A 26,569-nucleotide genomic window follows, 5' to 3' on the forward strand; every position below is an offset into this window, starting at 1 on the left:
CTCCCCTTGATCAATTCCTTCTTCTACTATGCGCTTGGGTTATACCAGGAAATTAGATCTAAACTTTTTTTACCAATACTGAAACGAGGCCCATTGCCTTGGCCAAGGAGAGCGTAATAATGCACCACCAAGAAGAAACGATAGGATATTGATCACGGAGGAGGGAAACCATCATTGTCTCCTTTGTCATCTATTAATGTCAGCTATGATGAATATATAAATGCTTGATCCTCTTACATCCATCCTCTCGTCCTCGTAATTTCTTCACTCGTATACAATCACCATGCTTGTCAAATCACTATTCGCTCTCTTTTTGGTTGCCTCCACTGTCCATGCAGGCTCCTACCATCGGTATCCAGCAGGACAACATCTTACACTTACCAAACGACGAGACAAATGTATCAATGACTGCGACGCAACACCAAATTGTGAAAATGATTGCAAAACATCCCAAGATAATGTCAATAGAGCAAAAGGCAAAGACTACCATTTGGAGTATGCTTGTTACCAAGGCGCATGCTACTGTGGTTTCCAACCATAGTGGGGCAACGTAAACAATCCCATTGTCATTGTATGACACATGGCTCATAGTTGTCTGCTTTGTCCTTTTTTTTTTGCGTAATGATACTTTACCAACAACCCCGCATGTGTCTTTTGCATTATATCCTTTACGGCTCCTTTTTTCTTCTCATTCGTTATTGTAATTGGAATATATACCTCCCTCCCTCCTTCCCTCCCTCTCTTTTTCTCTCTCACACATTTCATTCCCCCACTAATAAAATCGCGTATAAACTAGTGCTACTCCCTTTTTCTCCTCTCTTACTTTTTTAGTAGTGAATACAAATGAAGGTATAGGATATTATTTGTGGAACGAGAATAGCAAAGTGGATATGTGTGGTGTGTGCGTGCGTTTAGTATACAGTGTTCTTTTTCTATTTTCTCTATTTGCTCAACGTGCTGTGAAATTCGACAAGGTCTGGCAATGGTTGAACATCGAGTGCTGATAAGACATTGACCAAATACTCAATATCGGTGCGTAGCTGACGTTGACCCTGTGGTGTCGTTTTTTGAATCTTCCGAATCTCATCCAGGAATCGTGCCATAGTGCCTCGTGCCACGGATGTAGTCCATAGTTGTATCACATCGCTACCTTCCTCCTCCTCCTCTTCTTCCTCGTCATTGCCCGATTGTTCTTGTTGATGCTGCTGCTGTTGTTGTTCTTCATTTGAATCCAAACGGTCCTCCTCCTCATCCTGTGCTGTCAAGTCGCTCTTTTCAATAAATGGCGCAGACTCAATATGGTATCGCAAGCTGCTATCATCGGCATAAACCTCGAATTCTTGTGGCAACATCAATAGCTTTTCGCCGATGCGAGTGATGTATGCATTAGGTGAAAGGCTGAATTGTGGCATATCGGCATGGATGGTAGCATCTTGGACATTCTTGCGGCGGGATTGTGGTTCTGGTGCGGTCCATACTGATCGTAAGGTGGGAATGGTATCGAGGTGCTGAATAATAGGACCAAGAATTGCTTTGTGTAGCATCACTTGACACTCTGCCGTCAAATCATAGATCGCCTGATGGGCATCCTTGAGCATCACTGTCACCACGCTATCTTGCTCATTCAACGTTGATACTTGTCCAATCACTCGTTGTAATTCATGGCTGTTGAGACGTGATGTGCGTAACAGGGCCATAGAGGATCGTGGGTAAATCGAGTGCTGTGATGAAGGTGGTTCTGTAATCGAGCTGCTGGTACTTCGCTTTCGTTCATGACGTGATTCAAAATTGTGTGCATTGCCTCCAAAACTAGATCGTCTCCTATGTTCCCGAATATCCGATGATGATGTTGATGATGATCGATCCGTGAATGATAATACGCTTGGTGTCACAGGACTCAGCAATGGGTTGTCATCTTGATCCTTTTCTTGAATCAGTGATCGTGTGGATTCGAGCTTTTGACAAATGATCTCCTCAAACGATCGTAGCTGAGCATCCAAGGCTTGACACATACCCAAGAGTCGTAATTCCATCTGAAACGCTGGCCAATCTCCATGACTACCACTTCCACTTCCATTCTCCTCCACTGTATCGGTGATTCGTGGTTGTTGTTGCTTTTGCATCTTGCGTATGACATTGGATAAGCGTCGTTTGATCTCGTTCATGTATCCATTCAATGCTCTTATCCATTCCACTGCCCCAAACCCATGGGTGAATTTCATACATCGCGTCAATGATTCGTTGGCAAGGGCGTATATTTGAGCTACTACATGCGTCAATGTTGTTTGCTGTAATGCTTCTGCAAGTGGTCCTCCTCCACTTCCAATGGCTGACTTTGACGTGTTGAATTCCTCGAATACATCCACAAGTTGTTCATTGAGATACCTGCTTTCCAGTGTTGCATATTGTGATTGGAAGGGCAAAAAGGGAACGTATAGTACATAAGACCATGCATTGGTATCGGCATGTCGCAACGTCAATGGGACCAAAGAGAGCTGGCTGACACTAGATCTTCGACGTGTACGCGTCTTGAGCGATTCGAGAGAAGCTGCTGTATGATCCGATGCTGATGCCGTGTTGACAGGTGGTTTTGAAAAGAGTCGTTCAAGTGACATTCCAAATGATTCGGTTGCTACGAATGCTGATACAAGAGAAGGCAACGCTTTTGTACCTTGATGAGTGGCAATAGACGCAAGACGATCAGCAATGGAAGGATCCAATGATTGAAGGATGCTTTGTACTTGAGCTTGTACCACAGGCTTTGGATCAGGGAAAATGGAAGCTGACCAAATGTACTCTTCTGACAAGGATTCAAAGATAGTCTTGTAAAAGGAATCGAGAGAAGCAATCCAATGTGCATCATCGTCATCTTCACCATATTCCTCCTGTTGCTTCTTTTTCCACTTGTTCAATATCAATGGATTCCTCACTTCAAAATACAGATCCACAAAGTAGTCTGCACGTCCCATTTTGCCGAACACCTTGTAGTACTTGAAACATTCAACAGCGTCATGTGATCCAAGTGCCTCGGTTGCTTTGGGTCGTAATGCATCCTCGAGTTGTTGCTGCAATCGTCGTAATAATTCTTTACGTCGACTATATTCAGGACTATGCTGAAAGACATTCAAGCTTTGTTGTGCGTTTTCAAGTCGATTGGCTGCTCCTTCATAATCCTGATTCTCAAGTACTCGTGTTGCCTCTGCCTCCAAATTGCTCCAGTTTTCAGCTTCTTTGAGAGCCGAACAACATTTCTCCATACGCGTTTTTACAATATGCAATTGCTCAAGCTTCGAAAGGGCGGTCTCTGTATCATCGTTATGGGTGCTATCAAGGTGAACTCGCACTTGGTCGATACCGCGTTTGGCTGCCTGTGCATCGTCCGTGATCAACTTGATGTCGTAAAGCATACGCGGCATGGACTTGAGTACGCTATCAGTCGTTTGTCCCACTTTACGCGATACTTGCTCACTCGAAAGCTGTAGTCGTGTTGCAAGAATGGTGACATCCTGTTCTGAAGGTAAAGCATGGCTGTTGCTGGTGGTGGATGCTGTGCTGTTATTCGGATGACGAGACTTTAAGGTCGCATTGATCCAGCCCTTGACGTCAAAGTTGGGGTCCGAAAAGGCACTGGTGTCAAGTGCTGCTGTTGAGCTGGCCATGTACAAGAGGCACAAGTAGGTGAGTTGAGTGGTGGTAGTGGATAAGGGAAAGGAACGCGGCACTCAAATAGTCGTTCTTGCAGATTGACAATTGCCACACGCAAAGAAACTCAGCAACAGCAGCACCGTGGAGACTACCCATTTGATGTATCGATAAAGGACTACTTCTTTGCCGTGATATTTGATTACATGACCAATGGCAAGTAATGGATTATTCAACAAATCGACGACCAAGCCGTTGCAGCATAATGTATCAATCTTTATTATATAATAGCACTACGTATCCTTCTTTCTTTGGCTTCATCTCGCTGTAACCTTTTCCTTTATAGCTTAAATGTTATTCGCTAGTTCTATATAAAAATGATTCTTTTGTGAATGCTACACTGATAAGGATCCACCTCGGGTGACATTAACATTATAAGGGAACTTGGCTTCACCATCACCAGCTAATCCATGTCAAACCTATCCCAGCCGATGTTGCTCTCAAAGTACCATGTATATAGGAGTTGCAAAGACTCTTTCTCATCGAGAATGTTCACATGTGATATAAACATGGGATCGTGTTGAGTAACTGGGACCTAAACGCGCTGGCCGCCATGCGTAAAAATATGCGTAGTGAGGCTGAGATGATGGTCAAAACTAATCCTTCGTCCTCACGTAGACAACCAAAAGGTTTAATGTCATGCAGCTGTGTGCAAGATGGCGTCACCTATCTTTAAATAGATTCACCTAGCCTTGCGCTTATAGTTTGTGTTTGTGGCTGATGCATCCATTTTGTCGCTGTTACTTACAGCCTCAATCGACCGAGACCCAATGTGCTGGGCTATTTTGTCGATCCTCCTCCAAGTTGGCAACTGTTACACAAAAGGCTAAAGTCGACCACCATTTACCGAGTCAAACGCAGCGACATGATGTCAAATGCCAAGAGTCCTTTTTATTATTATTTCCAATCCCATACTTCTTTGACCCATGTAGCAACATCCATAGGGACATCTTCCCATCGTTTGATGAAGGGATGTTCCAACATTCTAGCTGGGCCTGGTCGTTCTTGAGGATCCTTGATAAGACTATGAAGTTTGTGATACGTTGAGCAAAATGTATACACAATAATTGCCGCCAATGACCCAAAAAATCTTACCAGACAGCCACAAAGTTCCGGCATTCCTTGGATATATGGTCACCTTGTATAACAGGTACAGGATGGCGCACGATGAGCTCCAAAAGCTCAATGACAGATAATTGTGCTTGACCTGGTGGCGGTAAAGCGGGTCGGTTTTGTGATACTTCAATCAACGTAAGTCCCAATGACCAAATATCGGATTGCACAGCATATGGAGCACCCTTGATACGTTCAGGCTAAAGGCAAAAAAGTTAAAACGCGAACGTTTTTCTCTCTCTTGCATAAAGTGATCAACATACCGCCATGTAATACTTGGTACCGGTAAATGTCTTTGCAATAGAATTGATCAATTCACCCGACACGCCAAAATCGCAAAGCTTGATTTCACCTTTTCTTGTGACAAGGATATTGGACGGCTTGATATCTAGAAAAAGTAATCAACACGTGAACATGTCATCCTCCCCCTTTCCATCTCCCAAGTCGGGAATAAAGACAAACCTCGGTGGATAACATGTTGTGATTGCAAATACACAAGACCTTTGCATACCTATATACAATTGCTTAGCCCTACCATAAACACAAGCTATCCTTAAATAACAACACTTACAGATTCGGCAATACGCTCAAGTACAGGTTCACCAATCACTGCGCCAAGATCTCTTGCCCGCTTATAGATATCTTCCAGACTACCGGCTTCACAGAATTCCATGCATAAAGAGAGGGATGTGTCGCCGTCTTCCAGAAAAGCACCCCAAAAAGAAACAATGTAGGGGGAGTTGCAAGTCTTTTGGAAAGCCAATTCACGTAAAATCTGTTTTTGTACCTTGGGGTTGGGATCTGTACCAATGGTCTATCATGTCCTCAATGTTAATAAAGACACGCTCCTTGCTTTGACCACCACCCATGGTATCACATCATTCTCCCTAAAAGCTCCCTTCACACCAACCCTGATCTACCTTTTTTGCCATAATGCGACCACTAGGCCGATGCAATACTTTTCGGACCGTACCAGCAGCACCTTCACCCAAAAGTTTGATGACTTCTAAGTCTTCGGTCTTGATATCCATGCAATGACTGCCATCTGGATCATTGGCATCGGATGCTGATGATGAAGAAGATGATGAAAATGGGGATACTGGAGTTGCATTGGATGTGCTTGTAGATGTGGTAGTGGATGAAACAGGCACGTGATGATGATGATGATGCGTGGTAGTGGTGTTGGGTGATCTTCGAGGACCTGTAGCGGGAGGTTGTGGAGGCTCACGCAAAACAGGGATGTTTCTCCTCTCTGTTGTTGAAGGTGGTGTTGTTGCCATGGCAGCGGTGGGTGTTGTTTGCCTTACAGCGTTGAGATAAGCAGCTGCCAAAGAATCGTCGCCATCGTCGTCTTCGTCGTCAGCTCCACAGCCAGGGTATGTACGCTTTACATGGTTGACATTGACATCAGATGAGGATTGGGTCAAGGAGGATTGAGCAGACCTGCTGCTATTGCCAACGATATTGCCCACTTTTTCTCGAAAGGTATTATTGTGTTGTGTAGCAGGGTCGACAGCCGTAATAGACGAAGCTGGAGGTGTTTGCAAGTGTTCAAACGATAGCTTGAGACCTGGCCCACGTCGTTTGTTATTACTACCAAGACCACGTCCTGCAGGTGGCGGTACAAGTGTTGGCATATTTGAAGAGTCTGGGGCGTAAGTCATAATCAACAAAGGAAAAAAGGAAACAAAGTAGTAGTAGAAAAGCTGAAAAAGGAAGCTCGTTTTATATGGTCGATCGTTCGCTATGCTCGGACATTGAAGGAGCTTGGTATCGGGCACAACGCTTTTATTATTGGTAGTACCACAGACCACCTGGATTATATTGTCAATGAGAAAAACTTTGGTTACTTGATATTCAACATCCAAAACATCATTACATTTGATCATTGTAGTAATGCAATAGTATTGATTTGAGAATAAAGAGATACCACTTGCGAATGCTGTTGTTTTTGATTTACCATCTACAGACACACAATGGATCATACTTCATGATTCATTTAGAACAACGTGATGATGCCATTTTATATAGAACGTTCATCTTCTAGGACACTAAGCTAATAACGTGTGGGATGGTAGTGGATAGTTGGGGGTGGGGAGGGGTAGGGGAGAGCCCTCTTTGACTCATGTATGAGATCCTCTTGGTGGTTGCTGCGAGATAGGGCCCACAGTCACGAAGTTGCCTCAGTCTGTGTAAAAATTCGCCAGGTTCGATTTGGCGTGCACACACCAGCTTCACATACTATACAACATGAGCGAGAAATTCCATTGTCGCATGTACGAGAACGTGCTCCCCAAGGTGGACGACGTTGTCATGGTGAACGTCCGCCAGATTGCCGATATGGGTGCCTACGTCCGATTGGTAAATATCCATCCACCCATTGCAATAATCAGACCATGAGTCGTTGACGTGGCCGATATGATAGCTCGAATATGGTGATAGAGAAGGCATGATTCTACTCTCTGAATTGTCGCGACGACGTATTCGATCGGTCCAAAAGCTCATTCGTGTCGGTCGAAATGAGGTTGTTGTTGTTCTCAGAGTCGACGAAGAAAAAGGCAAGGCATACATACATACATACATAGATGGTCGACATATCGAAAAGCTGACTCGCTCGATTGTTATCAGGTTACATTGATCTTTCCAAGCGTCGTGTCACTCCTGAGGATATCGCAAAGTGTGAGGAAAAATACAACAAGTCCAAGGCCGTTCATTCAATCTTGCGACACGTTGCCGAAAAGCACGACATTGCTCTCGAGGAGTTGTATCAATCCATCGGTTGGCCCTTGTACAGAAAATTCGGTCACGCTTATGATGCTTTCAAGTTGGCTATCACGTATGTGGAATACCGTATCAATCATCATCATCATCGCGAATTGTATAATAACACTGGTACCTTTATAGTGACCCTGATCCGATCTTTGAAGGCATGGACATTCAACCTGAGATCTTGAAAGAACTCGTTTCAAATATCAAGCGTAGAATGACTCCTCAACCTGTCAAGATCCGTGCTCGTAAGTATAAAAGGGAAATGGGATACGATGAGATGAAGCATTGGATCACTGATGTATCCATGTCATTGTAGAATTGGATATTAGATGTACTGGTGTGGATGGTGTCAATGCAATCAAGGCTGCCCTGACAGCTGGTGAAGCACAATCAACCGAGCAGGTTCCTATCAAGATCACATATCTTGCAGCACCCTTCTACGTTGTTACAGCTGATGCTCTCGATAAGACCGTTGGTTTCGAAGTTATGGAGAAGGCAATCAATTCCATCAAGGAGACTCTTGAATCCCACAAGTGGTCTCGATTCAAGGTTGAGAAGGAAGCTAAACTTGTTTCTGACTCTGACGATCGTGATTTCGCTGCTCTTATGGCTCAAGCTGAAAAGGAGAACGAGCTTGTCAGCGGTGATGAGGATGAGGGCGATGGTGTGGCAGCTAGCGATGATGACATGTAAAATTACATACACTTTTTTCTTTGCTCTTCGTAATATACAGATAAACATTCGCAGACCTTTTGATTTCCCTGATCCCGCAACAATACATTGATTATGTCACAACAAAGATAACATGCTAGAGTGGCAGACAATTATCAACAGTGTCCAATTTACTTTTTTTCTTTTTGGATCTCCTATCTTAATATCCTATACGTCTCTTACACATCGTGCGAGTGCTGTCGATTGCGCTTCTGTGAGAATTCAAAAACTTCAGTCACTGCCTCCTTGAAACATTGAAAGTTGTAATCAATCAGGCCATGCTTCTCAAAGTTGTCATGCCGCAAAAGGCAAATCAATACAAGCAACCTGGATATTATCACGTGTCAATAAATAAGCTTTTCACACATCCATTTCCAACTTACCGATTAACCTCTCTCATATACAAGACGTCGCCGTTATCCAGTTTAATCAAACTCGATGCATCAGCTTCTCCTTGATCGTTTCCTTCTGTTGGCCTTAAGCTCTCGGCATCGATATCATCACCATCCTCGGTATGTTCTGCTATGCCGTTGCCGTTTGGATGCATCCCTCCTCCATCATCTCCTCCATCTTGTTCATCGCCATTCTCGTCAACGATTGATAAATGGCCATTAGGACTGGATCCTTGAGCACTTTGAATGAATAATATGAGAATCGAGAAAGAAAACAGCCAACATCCTCATTGTATTTACCCATAGATGCACTCGATATCAATCACCACGTCGATCATGTCACTGCACAATTCGTAAGACTGCATATCCACCGGTGAGCTGTCCGTTGCAATATAGATCTTTGTTAACGTGTCGAAAAGGTAGGCCTTGTCGATACCAGAGTTCTAATGCAAACTTTGTGAGACAATGTGATGATGTTTCAAGTTGGTATGAACCATACCGAGCATAGCACGTTGAGAAGATTTTCAAGCGTTGGGAGTTCTCGGATCAACTTTTGAATGATTTTGCTGAATGCTTCATAGATCGAATGGTCGTAAATGCTTGTTAAATAATAGGTGAGGTGGATATATTCCATTTGTGCATCAGCCAGAGCATCATTCATACGCTGTTGGACATCACGCTGAGTATCTAAGGGAAACCATTGTTAGTATCAAATGACATCTTCCCTTTGCCACACGCATGCACACATACCAATCTTGTAGTCATCTGATAAACCATCCACCTTATGGATCAGCACCTCAAAAGTGATATTGGGGTTGACACGATAGGCACTTGTAACGGTATAATACAGGCGGTTCAGCGCCTCGGTATAATCATCCTAAACCATCATCATCAGCACCATCCCCGCAAAGTCATCCTTTTTCTCGTTCCTACCTGTGCATCAATCACAAAGATCAAAGCTCCTACTGCACCAAAGATTTCCTGCGAATCGTATGCCATGTCGAAAAAGTTGATTTGACCAGGGAAGTCCCATATCTGGAAGTCAATGAAGGATCGACTAGGATACATCCTTTTGAGTGAAATCGTTACTCATAAGCGGTATCTTGGGTACATACGTGATATCTTCTTTTTGGATTTTGGTAGTGCTCTCGAGATACAATGTGTCATTTGGCGGCATTTTACCGAATACAACTCGCTGTATGCTTGACTTGCCACTCCTAGAAAGAAAGAAGCGCACTCGTTTGAGAAAAGAAGACTTGCTGCATAGCCAAGATACACACATCCCCCCCAACTCACCTTTGTAGACCCATCAAGAGAATACGGGGCTTGTCAGAATGCGTCGAGTCGTCCAGGGTATCGCTAGAAACGCAAGTCGTGCATTTTGAGTGTAAAGCAACATGGGAGAGACCGTGCAAAAGACACCCTACGTTATCTCGGAATCGTTGACATGCGGGTAATCGTACTATATGAAACAATATCCACGGCAATTAGATTTCTAGATTGCAGAACCTGTTAAAGCAATAAAGGTATCAGTAACCTACGTCCATGGGGTCACGATGGTTTTTTCGGAAGAACGAGAGAGTGAGAAAGAAGCTTCGAAATCACAGCGTGCGGGATATCAAGCAAAAAGATGCATAACCGTATCCCCTCTCACGCGTTATTGGATATGCCATTTTGTGATGCAGGTTTATATGATCATCACACAATCCATCTATATCAGCACCCTGTCAAGCTGTATAAGACCAACATGGTTGGATCAAAGGTAGCAGTAGCATAGCAGCATTGCTCCTCTAGATGAAAAACGGTTATCATGTTGATAGGATACAGTGGTATCCATGCACCTTGAGGAGTGCAACAGACCTGATTTGGAGCTCTTGATGATGGGTATTAGGTCATATTGACTTTATATAGCAAGTGAGTTCGCCATCATGATAAATCCTTAATACAATCCCATGTCTCACACATAGCATTGGAAGATAGGTTGTCCTTTTATGTTGAATATGGGATAAAAGATCTAGAATTTACCTTGCGATCACCTTAGCAGAGGATAGAAAGCGTGGATTGGATCTTTTATATTACGTCTCCTTTGTTTGAATCTGGCTTGTGTCCCGAAAGTTCTCTAAATACGTAATCACAGGTTTACTCACAAACGTGTTCAATATCAAAGTCTCATAAGGATTGCTGGGATCGGTTGCATGGATCACAGCAGCTACGTATTTGAGGGATGGTAACCATGCAACCGGTAATACACATCAAACCATGCAACCATTACAGCCTTCTGATCATAAGGGGTGAACTACATACATGGTCGGCTATTAATCCCATATTCTCATATATGCATTAAGGCATGGATAGGGTTTGATTTATAAGGATCAGATTCCAGACAAAGAAAACTTTGCTCTTTTGAGCTTACAGTAATTGACTTAAGTTGTCATTGGGGTCGTTGGGAAGATAAGGAAGAGTCATCAATCAAGCAATAATCACAGGTAAATGACAATCATCCATAGTGTTGGTTTTGGTGTCTCCCTCAATAGCATGGCTATAATGCAATTTGCATTTACGCATTGTCCTTGTTATCTAGTACGCCCATCATGTACTATGTCGTACCTTCAAGTTTCACACCAATTATTGGATGTACATGTGTATCGAATACAAACAGCAGCTGGTATCATAAACATGATACGTGTAAAGCGGAGGTGCATAACGCCTTCGGATTGACAATATTACGGAGAATTGGCACTCACTGGGCGATGCGTATCTTAAAGGCCGATATTGCAATAATGTCTCACAGGGATCAAATGGATCTTAACATTGACTCGGGACTGAAAAGGACTGGTGGGAAAACGGGTGGTAAAGGAAAGCTGATGATAAAAAGGCTATTAGACGCCACCATAATGGATCGATTGGGGAGCTCTCCTTACTCCTACCATGATGCATGTTTCACCAATGCCAAAGATAGTGGGCGGGCAGTGGAGTGGCATGCATTAATCACGATTGATGACGACGCTGGCATTGCATGCAAGGAAATTCCTTCCCTATTCTTGCTATCTGTGCAACCGTAAACCACAGCCTTTTTCAGGGTCTGAAAGCACTACAACATGTCTGACTTTGTTCCTGGCCATGCGAGACACGTGCTGCATGTTTGGATAAAGACATGTGCTAAATATAGAGAAGTGATATCGCGGTCATGTTGTATTCTGTGTGAAGCTTGCCGATCACTAAAATGAAATGAAATTTTCATATACAGAAAACAAATCACAAGGAGCAAAGCATGGTGTGAAAGCAACAAGACAAAGAAAATGGATGATGCATTAGCCACGTACATGAGAGGTCAAAGACCCATTGTTCAAGTCGGACGCAAAAAAGGAGTCTAGCACGCTATTGTACTAGGTCGAGAGCGGGTGCATTGTAAGTAACAATTGGGAAATGACATGCAACCGCCATGACATGTACCCCGCCAAAGTACGCAACACGGTGTTCCGTTGGCAACACAAATGTAGTACGAAGCCAAATGAATAAGATCGCTATTAAATCTGGTGTTCAAAGCTATACTTTTCCCTTTTCTTTCTCTTCCCTCACGCCTTTTCCCTTTTCCTCTTCTCTTCACGTCAACGACCCTTACATTCCTTCGATCGATCGAGTCGAAAGAGACCTTCTTGTTGCACGCCTCTCATTTTAATCAGCTATTTGAGAGCAAATACAAGGTCCATCTTTCAACATACACATCATGAAAGCCACATTCCTTTCGATTGTTTTCTTGGTTCTGGCCGTGGTTGTATCGGCTACTACCCACAACCAAACCACGTCGAGTAAACATCACAACAACAGCACGGCAATCGCTATCACCAAAGCAAGGAGCCAAAATTACATTATTCAGATCAGACGCGAGAGCAAACTTGAAGAGTGTAAGGATGATCGTTACCCCTATGCCGATTTATCTTTTGCGTCATCCCGATACATTCTCGACTAATCAACAATCACGCGAATGGTTTTAGTTGTCCACAAAGTGGAAGATTTCTTTGAGAACCTTTTGGAAGAAATTGCTGATAGCTTGGGTGATTTGATCTCACGCGACGAAGATGGCATGGAGAAAAAGTTCCAAGTTCACGACTCGTATGATATTGGCGGTATCTTTAAAGCCGTCGGTGTCAAGGTTGCTGACGATCGATATTTGGATCGCATGTCAGGTCTTCCTGATGTTACGTCGATCATCCCTGACGACGAGATTCAATTTGATCTCCCCTATGCCGAAAAGCGTAAAATCGACAAGCGTTATTACATTGTAAGCAAAAACACGCCCTATTTTTGCGATCCTGATGCTAATGCAACATGCATTTGTGTTATAGCGTCATGTTGTTTTGCCAAACTCGTCATACCAAAACAACTATGGCGAGAACAAAACCATGTCCCCAGTATCAGGTGCAGCCCAACAAACACACACTTCGTATTCAGCCAATACCAGTGGGTGGTCATCTACCATCTTGCCAACCTCTACCGATAGCAGCCATAAATCCAAGCCCACCAAAGTGATGGCATCCAACAATGACGATGACGACGATGATGATGACATCAAATACGTGGAACAAAGCGGCTCGGATACACCATGGAACCTTGTTCGTATCTCTGAACGCAACAAGAACTACTCGTTGCCATACACTTATGATCAAAGTGCTGGGTATGTTGTCTATTTACATGAGGCACACGTATACGATAATTAACTTGTCCAATGATTGCCTTAATAGCAAAGGTGTCACTGTCTATGTTGTAGATGACGGCATCAATATTAAGCACAAGGACTTTGAAGGGCGTGCTAAATATGGATGGTCCACTTTCAAGTCCAAATTGGCTGATCGTGGTAATGCAACGACATCCAGCTATGGAAGCAGCAGTCAAGAGAAATCCGATAACACCGAAGATGGCGGTGGTCATGGCACCCATGTGGCTGGTATCATTGCTGGCAAGCATTATGGTGTGGCGAAAAAAGCCAATCTTGTCAGTGTCCAAGTGCTTGGTACCAATGGCAAGGGTACTATCTCGAGCTTGCTTGGTGGTGTTCAATGGATCATGCAACAAGCCCAAAACAGCACTAGTCCCATCCTCATCAACATGTCCCTTGGTGTACCCAAAACCACTTCCGGTGCTAAGGCTTTGAATGAAGGTAATGAATAAGGCGACATGCCTAAGCCTTATCTTTAATAGCATGCTAATCTTTATATAATATAGCTGTTGAGGCAGCTGTTGAAGCTGGTATCCCTGTCATTGCTGCTGCTGGTAACTCGAAATGGTATGATGTCATTTTTCAAATGTACATACCGCTATCAAGCCCACGACTAATATTGACTTGGTAATTTTCAGTAACGCATGCGATATCGTTCCAGCTGGTAGCAAGCAGGTCTATACGGTGGGATCGACCACCAAGGAAGACGCCATTGATCCCAATAGCTGTTTTGGGAGATGTGTAAACATCTTAGCTCCAGGTATGTGTTTATTCATCATAAAGGAGGAAGAATTATCTAATTGATATCTATATAGGCGTTGATATCACCAGTGCTTATATTGGAGAACCCGATTCCAGTAAGGTTATGAGTGGTACATCTATGAGCGCGCCGCACGTCTCAGGTGTTGCCGCAATGGTTTTGCCTTATCTTGATAATCCCACACCCAAAGAGCTCTACAAGGTCTTAGGTGATATGGCTACACGTAATAAGATTAATGGAATCCCTGACAAGAGGACCCCCAATGCTCTTTTGTATAATAAACTAAAGGATCATTGAAGAACACATCATGTGATGTGTGTAAACCTTGGATACAGAAACCACCATAGCACAGCAATTGATGTTGGATAAGCCTATTTCGGAAGCTCCGAGTATTATGTTTCCAAGCTAGAGATGTGATGGCGACTGTATCCGAGAGTAGGCGATGGATTCTTTCGAAAGCCAGGATAGCACCGCTTGAACAACCCAGCCACACGGTGGCAATTGGGTTATCGTTTCCTGTACATTCATCCCTGACGCTCCATAAGGTTGACACTTAGTTTTATCCAGTATTATCAATACATGACAACAATGATCCATTGTTGTATGAAACAAGGACATGATAGATTCGGTGGATCAAATGTACGTTGTTGGGCTGTACAACTGGTTGATACTTTATTGAAGGACTATGTAGATCAAGGAGGTAGGATGATTACACCTATACGACGCATACTGTTATTGGAGACCACCACCATTTGAAGAGAGCACATTACTAATCAACATGACGAATGAACATGGAAGAAATGGCGTCATAGTTAGCAATGCTTTTAACTCATTCCAATCCACGACGAATGAATCAGATCATCTATAATAACCACAGGGACTCCGATATGAGAACTTTGATGCATGCGCTTTATATACGAGGAGTAAAGTAATGGAAATGGAAGCAGTATACATAGCATTCATTGTGGTTGTTTGCAAGGGGATTGTTCTAGCGCATAATAGTACTTGATGATTCGACTGCATAGTTCCTTGCTAGCGATTTAACATACGCTTCGATGCGTTGCGATAAGTTCCAATTGACAAAGTATAGCCTTTTCAAATTGTTGCCCATGGATAGGGTTGTGATGTCCACGAAAGAAAAGTTGTGGCTCTTCGAGTGTCGTATTGTTGGATAGAAAGCGCATGTTAAACGTTGCGCAATCCAGAGCGAAGCCGGAAGAAGCATGTTTGTAGCCAAGACATACGGACTCCAAAGTCGATTGGTGCTTCAGCATAATATCGCATTCAGCTTGGCTGAAATCTGATACGCACTTCCAATTACAACGCAAACCGGAAGAACCTTGAAGATCATAGGATGCTGCTAGCTGAGCATGTACTTATGCCACTTACAAAGGAGTCCCAAATTTCCCATCAGACAGGGGTTGCCTTTTGCCTACAAATGTACAAGGCCTCCTTTAGTAACATTTATCATTATAAAAACGAAGAGGAATATATAAATGATAGTTATACTTACCACACAGGGTCCACCATGGAACACGAGCAATGAGGGGAAACGTGTACCAGTAACGAATCGAAATGGAAAAGACGCGTAATATGAGAAGAAGATCTTTTGGATATATGCCGCATACGCGACAAGCAAATGCGGCGCTTCACGTGGTAACTTTAACACGCTTGTGAATTGAAGCTGGCTGGTTTGCAATACTTTTTGGCGCCATGTTTGGCGCACGTGCAGGTACGAAAGTGCGCCATTGTATGTAATTGTCAAGGTATGTGGCAGGATCAATGATGACACCAACTCGAAAGGAAGCTCGCATACAAAGTCGATGCGCTTTGAAAGCTGATGCTCGTTATTCATGCGTGCTTTTTCTATCTCTTGGCGCTTAACGAAATCCTGTTCAATGCTGAGAGCTTGATTGTAATGGTGGATGGCTTTTGTTTGTTGTCCATAGTGAGTGTGAATCTGTTGTGGGTCATTTCAGGAAATGGCAAATGTAATAAACACCATTGAGCACCCCAAGTGGTAAAGCAACGAAGCGAGCTACATAGAAGATGAATGCATCATGAATACCCTCATGTTCGGAATCACATAAGACTATCAAGAGACTTACCAAAGGCCATTGATTATGATATGAATAAAAGTAGAAAGAAATGCGTATAATAGTGTTGGCGATAATAGCCTTGTTTATACGTGAGTGGGCGTGGGAAGTGTTGTCATGATGGATCGAACTGATAAAGTGGCCGAGCATCTTGAAGTGCCGAGTCGAAGTCGTGAAAATCATCAATCACTCATAAAGGTGATTACTTTGTAGGTGACATAAGTATGCCGCTGCTTGACTAAAGAAACCTATTCAATTTATTATTAGCGCACATATACAATAAACGCCTTTCTCATTGTTTGTTTCATTGCACTTGCCATTTCCATAGACATAAAGACCCTTTGTTGTTGGTTACTGGAAACCGAAAACCATGATGTAGTGTTGTTGAGCCGAAACAGAGCGCCAAACCAGCCAACGTCTTGAAACCAAACTTGCCCCTATGTAAGCTAACACGTCAATGGAACCAGTTCGGCTGCAACATTGGACTCTCAATGTACCTGTTGACACCAAACGTAGAGCGGGAATGGCAACAAACAAAAGGAAGCAACAATATCGCCATGGCAACCACCAACCACCAACCACGCTCATTCCTCAGCACTTGGACACACTCACTCCCTGCCAATGCATGTTCAGAACTACATTAAACACCTCACAGCCAACAAGAGCACTCTTTGATAAACACATTACCTTGATTGGGATGTCGTGAATGGGATAAAAGCAGAGGAGCGAGAAAGAGAAAAGAAGCATTGTCTCAAGTTGTGGAGCTACCGTCCCCCAAGTTTAAATCCCCTATTGCTATCGCATTGAGGCCACTCAACTACCACACACACCATCCACCCAAACACATAACTCGCCCATCATTATCATCACCCTCACAATAGACAATAAGTACACGTAAATAAAAGAAATGATCCTCACGTATAGCGTAAGGGTGTGTGCCATTTTACATTTTACGTGATAATGATGATCCAACAACAGCCATTGCCTTACTACCAAGGTTAGCTCAAATCATGAAAGTTAAATGATACGAATGATGGGCTGGAGCAGGTGAATCGTTCATATGCAATGGATTGGGCAACAAAGGTGTTTGGGAGGAATGGGTTGCTAGCTGGCGGTTTACAAATTAATTTGCAAAATGATCAAATCTCATCGGATCAAGAAAGTTCAGTGATTGGCATGATCGGGAATAGACATCGACAAGTAGGCTGTACAGCAACAATAAAGTAGGAGATGCTTGTTACATTAAATGCAATGGAGATGGATAAATGTTGTTTACTTGTTATGCATCTTTATGCAACTGTAATGCAAGCGGTGTATACTTACCATGGACCGCTTTATGTGTGATACCACACCCGTACTTTTGATATCTGCCGTTGATTAAAAAAAAAAGCATCCGACGTGGATTAAACGTCGAGAATCAGTAGCATTCTTACGTAAGTTTTGTCGTATTCATATGTTGCTGCGTCATGGCTCATAACATAGGATACTTCATCCACCGCACGTTTGCGTCAATCATACCAGAAATAAGCAAGCGTCATTCTTTTACCGTCTTCGTTGGTCATGAAAGCAGTTTTTATTTGATGGGTGATATAGCTACACCTATACCGCTATCTAACAAGCAATATGCATAGTATTTCTACACCAAGCACCCTTACCATGTCCACCCTCACGTTATCCATATGTAAAGGTTCATCCGTCACTTGAAGGAATACCCAACGCAATCCTAATTGAAGCATACGCTTAAAGCACGTAATCCAAACTTACCACTCCATTGCAAAAGACCACCCCCGGAACGTAGCCCAATACCTGTGCTAGCGCCAAAATGCATCTACACGAGGTTATAAGAAGTATTGATTTGTTATTGCATCGTTTGTATACCATGGCTGTATTGGATACCTTTTCAAAGTGACAAAGTCTAGCCGCAAGCTCTTGATCAAGATGGGGAGAAGACAATTGCTGACGGCCTAATGCCAATGGGGAAGTTGCGGTCGTCGTCGTCATACTTGCAAGTGGGAACTGTTGTTGTTGAATAGGAGATAGAAGATAATACATGTTGCGACGAATGTGCGTACTTTTCACTGCTGAGGAAACATCATCAAAGACAATTGGTTGTAGATGAGGGAATTGGAATATCGACAAGAAGTAAGAGTAGGTGTGTCATAGCCGTCAAGAGTAGAAAGCAGCGTTGTTATCGTTATGTGATTGCGTGTAGATGGGTTGTAATAAAAGAAGAGTGTTTTCTGACTCCGGCATTTTGGTTGAGAACAAGGGGGAACTTTCGGTCGGGGCTTACGTTTCCATGACATAATGAAGTCTAAGGGTATGTATCAAGCAGACTTTAATTTCGCAACACTAACCTATTTATCGTGCTGTGGCCATTGGGAGGTACAGAATGTGACATGAGCGTATGAATGGATCCACTGCTATCAGATCCAGAAAGGTTCATCCATGAATCGAACTTTTGATCTCATCCTTTAATAGAGGTTTTCACCTAGTGAAATAACTAATAGCGTGCCTCAATGCGCATGTTATTTGGGAAAAACTCTTCTCGTTTCATGCATGGACATTAAATACGGCTATCGCTGCATCTCAGCAGCCAAACTATACAACAACACTGCAACGAGGATTCAGCGCGTCATTTTTTTGGGCTATTTACATTTTAATGTGATCAATGAGAGCTATGATACTGATTGTAGATGATATTTTGGCTGGTGCATCATTGCACTATATCTACCGCGCATTTTCAATATTGGTGGGTTATATACTTCGGTATCAGATTACCTACCTTGTTGGTTGGATCATCCTCTTACAATGTAATGTTTTGGATTGCCTTTTCGAGCATGTCTTTCTGCTTTACATCAATCAAGTCACCAACAATGTTATGCTTCCACCAGTTGTAATGGCTACAGCGTACCAAAGTGAGCGTGTTAACACGTTTCATTCCGTTGAGGTTTTTGGTACCTACTGCTCTATGGGATGGGAGCACTCGTAGCAATCACCCTGATCGAAGGTCGTCCATCGGCCCTTGTTACAAGAGCAATCAATGCAGAGGTAGAGATTAATTGGTTCTAGATGCGATGGAAACAAAATGTCAATTGATCGTGTTGCAAGATATATAGACCATAACTCACCCAAGCGTAAAAACCGGACGAAGCTCTCCCAAAGGATGGCGTTGTTTTCGAGAGGAGTATCGGTTACCAACCACCGGGCCTTCGCATCCAACGCACACTACAAATACCGATTAAGGACAATGCATCCAGCTGGGTTGATATATACCATACCACTGCTTTCGTGGCTGCAGTTTCATTGGCATGTAAGACGCTGGCCTATACCCAACCAAAAAACAATAAGTGATACCATTTGGATAGAAAAATGTATTCCGTACCTCTATGAGGATCACTCTATTCCATTTGATCTTGTGGATGATTGAATAGCGTTGTTGTACATGTATCTCGTTTGTATCGCACCGGGTGCTGTTTCTTTCTTGGAAGTGCTTCTCTATGGTGTTGTCTATAGATAATTTTCGTTATTCTCATGGTTATAGCAGGTGTCACAAGCATACATACAACTGGTAATGACAATGTGACGTTGTTCCATTCTAGCTTCCACGTTAGGGGTAAGGGCTTCCTCTATGTAAATGGAGTTAAGACCATAATCATTCGTTTGCTGACGTAATAATACATACCGCGATACACATGGATTCTGTGTCCTTTGCAGTAAAGAACATTTAAGTTGAAAACCCACGTTCTCACGGCATGCTTGATGTTAATGGCGTTAGAATCCACCATACAGAATGAAATGCGCTGATGTGCTATACCTGTTGCACAACCACCAAATTGGGACCTTCACCACTATCGAGGAGCTCAGCGAGTGCCTTCACGGTATCATCTTGTTTGGTACCCTAGCATACGGGTAATGTTAATACTCGCAATGAACAATCTCGCATTAGATCCTTATGAATACTTACAGCTATTATCCCTCCCTTGAAAATGTAAAAATCCAAGTGCCATTGTCACGATGCAGTAAATGTAATGGTTCTTGGGGTATTGCTTACGTTGATGACAGCTTCCAATTGAATCATATCATCCACTCCATATGTTGTCTTTTGCATGCCAGGTATATTTGTCGCCAATAAGCTGCTGATATTGGCGTCCAAGTAAGGATGATGGTATCTCAATCTTCGCTTCAGTTCCTCTGGTGTACAAGGCGAGACGATTAGATGTGCTTCATCGGGGTTGCTCTCAAGTGATTCCTCCTTGGTAGGGTCTTCATCCTTTAGTAACATCACTAGCATAGATATGATGATAGTAAATCTTGATGCGATGCATCTCGTTACGACGATATTGCATACTTTCCGCCAAAAGCTCGTTGTACTTTTCATGAGATAGGCTTTTCAGTGTGCGCGATGTAGCCAGAGCCTTTTGATATAAAGCATTGATTGTGTCATTTGTTGCAGTGGTAGATGCGGATGAAGTACATGTAGATTGCTTCATAACGGATGTAGCAGGTCGCTTGTGTGCTAAAACCTTCTTTGTTGCGATGCCTTGCCGTTGTTTGTGTGCTGATGCAATGGGTCTTATGTATTCACTGTCGCTGTCCTCGTTTGGTTCCATTGATGGCATGTTCTCCAAACTCCAATCGCTGTCATCGTCCTCCTCACATTGCGAGTCGTCATTGCGATCCGACATTGGTAAAGGTGAAGGTGGTGACGTTGAAGAGACTACTTGATCAACGACTGTACTTCGACTCTGGCTCCGTGTTTTCATTATTAGAAGGGCAAGGTATTTTGTCTCGATAAAATAAAACGAAGAAGATAGATTTGATTGTGAAGAAGTATTCGTTGACACCTTTCCGATCGTACAGCAGGTTCGAATCGGACAATCAAGCACATGATGAATGATATAATAAAAGAACAATGGTTACGAGCATACAAGTATTCTTTAAGGATACCAGGTGTAGTGTGTGAACTAGCGTGCCTGTATTTTACACGTCCTTTGAAGGCACGTCAGACATCAAAGTATCGGATTTATGCCGATAATACATTATCCAATCATATGTCCTGTTTACGGTTGCACTGAGAGAGGGCGACATTTACCATTTTAGGATGACGCATATAAAAACCAGAGAAACTAACCACGTGATTACAACCCTTATACATACGAAATCATCGTATCCTAATCCCAAGTAATATGCTACATCTGATGTTGATTCAATAGAAGAATTGGCAAGCGAGACATGATATCGAGTGACTTTTAATGGTGTGTGATAGAGGAAACTGTAGTCAAATTAAAGGGGTATATATGGATTCCATCGAGTCAAATGGGGTCATTGTGCAAGAGGCTGGTCCATCGTTGTCTTTTTCCATCCATAATTGCATCAGAGAATAACAACCATTGTCTTGATCCATCCAGCATCGCCACGTAGCTTTGCACCGCCTTAGAAAGATATTCATCGATCCATTTTTGGTGCTGATCACCGTGAATGTAAACATAGCCATATTGGAAAATCACTGTGCTTGACTGCATCGATCATATGATTCCTTTCCCATGCACCTTTGGCCATACTCATTCTTGGACATCGAGTCGTTGCAGTTTGATATCAGGCTGTGACATAGACATTGTGGTCAATGCGGCATGGAGGCGTAATATCGCTGGGTATGTATAAAGCATCATTGATCCCAGGCTGATCCATGTTAACCATCATCCTCTTCTTCACTTACCGTTTTATCTTCTTGTACCTTGTCGAAATGGTGATCCGTAATACAAAAGAATGTGTAGCAGTAAGGCATCAGGTGTAGCTCATAAACGGATGTTGAAACTCCTTGTGATCATATCCAGGGTGGTGCAAGTGGATACAGTAGCCAACGAATGATACCAAATTTATGTGAGCCTTGGGATCACCTTTACCACCAACAAGTTAGGCTTACCAAGCAGTTTAAATGTGGCTATAGAGTCCTTCGCTTGCTTCTTGTACGATCGAGTCAAATGGGTGTTGAAGGTGTTGTGTACGTTGTCATTTCTTCATAGCAGATGGTAGCGAAAAGCGGTTGGATTGTCATTTGACATGTTGAACCCATGCTATAGCATTCGAGAGAGCGTTTATGTGCGTGTGCGTGTGTGTGTGTGTGTGTGTGTGTGTGCGTGTGTGTGTGTGTGCATGTGCATGTGCGTGTGTGTGTGTGTGTGTGTGTGTGCATGTGCGTGACAGAGTGAGAGGGAGAGACGTGAAAGGAGAAACCATGGGCTTGTCACAGCCTCACTGTTAAAATGTTACATACGCCTAACCCTCCTTGAATATTTCATGCGTGTCTATCTTGCAGTGGTGGCCTTTTTTGTCATCAGCCATGCGTTTGGCATAATGTAAATTGAGTTGACTGGTAGGGTATTACACCTGGATCGCTTAGTCTCCTGCGTAAATCATGCAAGCTTGTAACCTACAACATAGTGGTGCCATCCACTGTTTGGGATGAATGCTCACAACAAAAAGAAAAATAAAACGTAAACCGGTGCATAAAATCAGCTGATGAAGGGTTGTCATTGTAAGGAGGAAAACATTTAGTGTTGAAGGAAAAAGACAATGCATTGACGAAGGTGTACACTCGCATGGTCAAAGTCCGGAAGAAATTTCAGCCTCTCGGATTGTGGTGTGGTTGTATCACTTCTGAATCAAATGTTCTGATTACATGATTCTTTATTCCTAACCTATACATTACACATCTTACAAGGTAACATTGGCTATGTAGCCTTTGCTATAGAGATTCAACTCGACATCCAAGTCTTCGTTATCCGTTCCGTTCGCCTCCAATGCGTCCTGGTTATGATCAACTCCTTGTGCTTCATTTAAGTCTCCCCATCAGCCAAACAATATCTTAAAACTAACCACGTGATCGACATCAACATAACGATAGCAAAATATGGGGTAGAGATTCCCTTAAAAAAGGGATTATGGAAGGGGAAGGCATAGTATATTGCCAATAAATAGTATATTTACCCAAAGTCTCTCGCGGCATAGGTTCGATGTTGTGGTCTATTAACAATACTGATAACAGGGCGTTGCATCATCCAAGAAATCATATATCAGGGTGGTTGCTAAGCGTCATGATTCAACTGCAATTGGTATCCCATCATCAACACGCTTCACATCCAATCATGTTATGGATCGTCAGCCATGACAACACTCGATCGCATGTGTCCTTGATAATCCTTGGATCTCCATAAGTTGTAATCGATGGCTGTATAGCACAAATATTGTATCGTTCATTCCATCTCGGTCCAATTGTGAGGTCAACAAAAGATGACCATGTCAATTATCACCCTTCTCTCCATCATGGTCAACCGTATCCAATTGTTACCTGGATACGCAACGCCAGGAGCGTAACATCCGAACTTGAAACCAACAATCACCATTAGAATCACACTTTATTGTATCCATAATTGGGAGACTTTCTGCATTGTTGTTTCTTGGATACATTTTGCCCTAGTTGGCTTCGTTGTTAAAGGTGCTTGCCGTTTCACTTGACGCTTCTTGTTCATGGTCTCGTTCATGACTTTCCAGCTCGACAGCATTGAAAAAGCGCTCACCACATCCATATGCACAAAGCTACATATAAAGTTATTCTTAAGCTTGCATGTTGGTAGCAAGAGACTTACTTGAAAATGATCTGGGTGTCCTTTGATGTGTCCTAAGAAGGATTCTCGTTTTTTGTATCCATATGTGCATACAACGCATACATATGGCTGGCCCTAAAATGGATGCAGTATGTAACTTAGAAAACCAATAACACAATTTGCTAGTTATATATACCTCCTGATGTCTTTCATTGTGTTCGTCAAGATGTAATTGGCATTTGTATGTGAACGGGCAACCTTCAACGGTACAATTCTAAACAAATAGGTCATTAAACCAGCCTCTTGTAATCCAAATGATAATGTTCTACTCACCAATTCAGGATGGTCTTTTGATGTTTTGTAATGTTTGGATAAATCACTTGAAGTGGTAAACGACTTAACACAATGCAGGCATTTATAGGGGCGCTAAGCACAATGATAAGAAACAATAGAAGGAAACTGGTATGTACTCTTACCTCTTGCTTATGTGTTCTCTTGTGGACTTTGAGCTCGCTATTGCGCTTGTACGTTCGATGGCACACCGAGCAGACAAACGGACGCCCTTCCTATGTATAATGAGCACGTGATGATAGCTCACACCACTTCCCATTGAAAACTTACTGTCCTATGAATCTCCATGTGTTTCGTAAGCTGAATTGGGGTGCTGTAGGTGAAAACACAATTCTTAAATGGACACGGCTATATACAATTGTTATTCAATGATTACGAAAAGAGGTTTCCCATCATAAGGCAATACCTTTGGCTCGAAAGGGTGGCATTGCTTTTGGTGCTGAGTGAGATGGTCACCGTCATCATAGTGTCGATTGCAAGTCGCACAAACATATAGCTTGGCCTACAATTGGTTTAATGTTAGTATCTTATGATCGTAACGTGAATCTAAATGCGTATTTACCTTGTCATGGACTTGCTGATGTATTTGTAAAGATCTTTCGTTGTCGGTAACATAAAAGCAATGATCGCAGTAGTAGAATGTCTAAGTTGCGTAAGTGAATATACATATACATCTATACAAGTGGCCTTGAGATTACCTTCTTGTATTCGTGCTCCTGTACAGTGTATTCTGTGCGGCGTTGTTTCACTGTATCAAAATACTTCATAGCGATTCCCTGCTCCTCCGTACAGCTGCTGGGGTCGATATGTTGAAGAGTATCTTTCAACATAGTGAGGTCGATATCGTATGTCGATGATAGCTTATGCAAACCGAGCGCCTCCAATACCATATTCACATCAAACACATTCATCGCCCGGAAATCCCTAATGATAACAGTTAATATCATACTCTATATAAGAAAACGGAAGATACATACTCCGCCAGCACTACCAGTATATCATCATCGAGGTCCTTGCAATATTCGGTGAACGATAACGAATACGGGGCCCACATTCGGATGTTCGCAAAGAGATCGTTCTCAAGGCAATAGTCGACCATCGACAGCTTTCCTGACAAAGGGTATCCATTTAAGATCAACTCTCTCATGGCCGGTCGAAAGAATTGTGTTGCTATGTCGTTGTTGTTAGCGAAGTTGATGTGGAGAGTGCTGGAATTTGCATCGACATTTGGTGAAAAGAAACTCTTGTAGCCATACTGTTGTAGCATTTCCATAATAAATTCCAACATCCTGCGATCTCGCTGTGATACAACAAATCCCGTCATTGTATAGCCTGGTGTATATGTGCTGTACGTCTCAAATCTCGTTATGCTCCCGTCTGCGTCAAGGAAAGTCAACAGATAGATTGCAAAGGCCATTCGTCGAGTAGGTTCAGGCATGTTGAAATATCGCTCCATCTTGTACTTGTTGGTGTTGTGGGTGTTGCTGGAAGGCATCCCAAAATAGACCGAGGCTGCACCGACAAACCAATGCATAGTGACCTGCAATTGCCCGAAATAAACGGCCGTGGTTTTCATGGAGATGTAATCAGAAGGTCTGAATCTACAATGATAAGTCAGGGACATTGATACGTGAATACATGTTCAATCCTATCTTACGTGATTGGTTGGTCTATGCCATAGGTTCTTGTAAATCGATACAACCAGACGAAATCGGTAGATCTTAAGCTGATTGATGCAACTCCATCCGTGTGATGACAACCATCCCCTGAAAAATAACCAAGGAAAGCATGACGCAGCATATTGGATGGGTCATTCAGAATATGAAACCAAGTTTGATAACGAGATGTATATTCTGTTCGAGGCAACGGTGGTAAATAAAGGTCGTCTCCAAATTGTCCTTCTGCTGATTCGTGTATGTTGTAGTTGTGTTGCTCTTCGTGCGTGGGATGCGAAAGCGTTGGCTGTACATCGTCTCCATTGTTCGACTGCATTGGCTGTGTGTTGGATATTGTTGGATAACTGGTTTCATGCGGCGGGGGTGATGTATGGTGGTCTTCATGGTAGGATCCTTCTGATTCGCCTACGTCATTCATATCTTCGTCTTCGTCCATGGCTTCCGGAAGCATGACATCTAGCTCGTCTCGAATGTGAGGGTCGATCGGTTGTGGGTTGAACATTGTGTCATGGTATAGATACAAGAAGTGTATGTTGGCGGCGTTTTAAATCGGGGGTAGGTGGGTGTTTAGACAAAGCGTGATTATGACGATTCACAGCTTAAAAACAGGAGATCCAGACATACAAGATAGGACATTGTGCTGCTCCCCATCAATACCAAAACGCTCTCGGGTAC

The 26,569-nt window shown here is 42.9% G+C and overlaps 7 protein-coding genes across 7 annotated transcripts; 2 read left to right on the forward strand and 5 right to left on the reverse strand.

Annotated features, from left to right (window-relative positions):
* Positions 1 to 941: 941 nt before the first annotated feature.
* On the reverse strand, positions 942 to 3,659 carry O0I10_006863 (uncharacterized protein; the record flags this gene model as incomplete). The annotated part of the gene is made up of 1 exon (XM_058486888.1): positions 942 to 3,659. One exon carries the CDS (start codon positions 3,657 to 3,659, stop codon positions 942 to 944), a length of 2,718 nt encoding a protein of 905 aa, XP_058342223.1.
* Positions 3,660 to 4,599: 940 nt separating this feature from the next.
* Positions 4,600 to 6,452, reverse strand: O0I10_006864 (uncharacterized protein; the record flags this gene model as incomplete). The annotated part of the gene is made up of 6 exons (XM_058486889.1): positions 4,600 to 4,726; positions 4,798 to 5,015; positions 5,079 to 5,203; positions 5,278 to 5,326; positions 5,387 to 5,629; positions 5,736 to 6,452. 6 exons carry the CDS (start codon positions 6,450 to 6,452, stop codon positions 4,600 to 4,602), a joined length of 1,479 nt encoding a protein of 492 aa, XP_058342224.1.
* A 613-nt stretch (positions 6,453 to 7,065) lies between these two features.
* On the forward strand, positions 7,066 to 8,277 carry O0I10_006865 (uncharacterized protein; the record flags this gene model as incomplete). The annotated part of the gene is made up of 5 exons (XM_058486890.1): positions 7,066 to 7,176; positions 7,241 to 7,373; positions 7,444 to 7,651; positions 7,720 to 7,829; positions 7,901 to 8,277. The coding sequence occupies 5 exons, from the start codon at positions 7,066 to 7,068 to the stop codon at positions 8,275 to 8,277; spliced, it is 939 nt and encodes a 312-aa protein (XP_058342225.1).
* A 197-nt stretch (positions 8,278 to 8,474) lies between these two features.
* O0I10_006866 (uncharacterized protein) lies at positions 8,475 to 10,234 on the reverse strand (the record flags this gene model as incomplete). Its single annotated transcript, XM_058486891.1, has 10 exons — positions 8,475 to 8,622; positions 8,679 to 8,927; positions 8,988 to 9,130; positions 9,187 to 9,374; positions 9,438 to 9,564; positions 9,621 to 9,744; positions 9,803 to 9,904; positions 9,984 to 10,046; positions 10,115 to 10,149; positions 10,229 to 10,234. 10 exons carry the CDS (start codon positions 10,232 to 10,234, stop codon positions 8,475 to 8,477), a joined length of 1,185 nt encoding a protein of 394 aa, XP_058342226.1.
* Positions 10,235 to 12,414: 2,180 nt separating this feature from the next.
* On the forward strand, positions 12,415 to 14,461 carry O0I10_006867 (uncharacterized protein; the record flags this gene model as incomplete). The annotated part of the gene is made up of 7 exons (XM_058486892.1): positions 12,415 to 12,592; positions 12,683 to 12,969; positions 13,034 to 13,362; positions 13,430 to 13,845; positions 13,911 to 13,971; positions 14,043 to 14,164; positions 14,220 to 14,461. 7 exons carry the CDS (start codon positions 12,415 to 12,417, stop codon positions 14,459 to 14,461), a joined length of 1,635 nt encoding a protein of 544 aa, XP_058342227.1.
* Positions 14,462 to 19,066: 4,605 nt separating this feature from the next.
* Positions 19,067 to 21,026, reverse strand: O0I10_006868 (uncharacterized protein; the record flags this gene model as incomplete). The annotated part of the gene is made up of 10 exons (XM_058486893.1): positions 19,067 to 19,163; positions 19,226 to 19,328; positions 19,392 to 19,488; positions 19,542 to 19,586; positions 19,646 to 19,770; positions 19,827 to 19,889; positions 19,946 to 20,018; positions 20,078 to 20,161; positions 20,315 to 20,547; positions 20,612 to 21,026. The coding sequence occupies 10 exons, from the start codon at positions 21,024 to 21,026 to the stop codon at positions 19,067 to 19,069; spliced, it is 1,335 nt and encodes a 444-aa protein (XP_058342228.1).
* Positions 21,027 to 23,736: 2,710 nt separating this feature from the next.
* Positions 23,737 to 26,396, reverse strand: O0I10_006869 (uncharacterized protein; the record flags this gene model as incomplete). The annotated part of the gene is made up of 11 exons (XM_058486894.1): positions 23,737 to 23,859; positions 23,910 to 24,002; positions 24,064 to 24,141; positions 24,201 to 24,293; positions 24,344 to 24,433; positions 24,489 to 24,566; positions 24,625 to 24,720; positions 24,781 to 24,861; positions 24,917 to 25,142; positions 25,196 to 25,819; positions 25,876 to 26,396. 11 exons carry the CDS (start codon positions 26,394 to 26,396, stop codon positions 23,737 to 23,739), a joined length of 2,103 nt encoding a protein of 700 aa, XP_058342229.1.
* Positions 26,397 to 26,569: the final 173 nt, after the last annotated feature.

This window comes from Lichtheimia ornata, assembly GCF_029851405.1.
Source record: "Lichtheimia ornata isolate CBS 291.66 chromosome Unknown scaffold00032, whole genome shotgun sequence".
NCBI lineage: Eukaryota > Fungi > Mucoromycota > Mucoromycetes > Mucorales > Lichtheimiaceae > Lichtheimia > Lichtheimia ornata.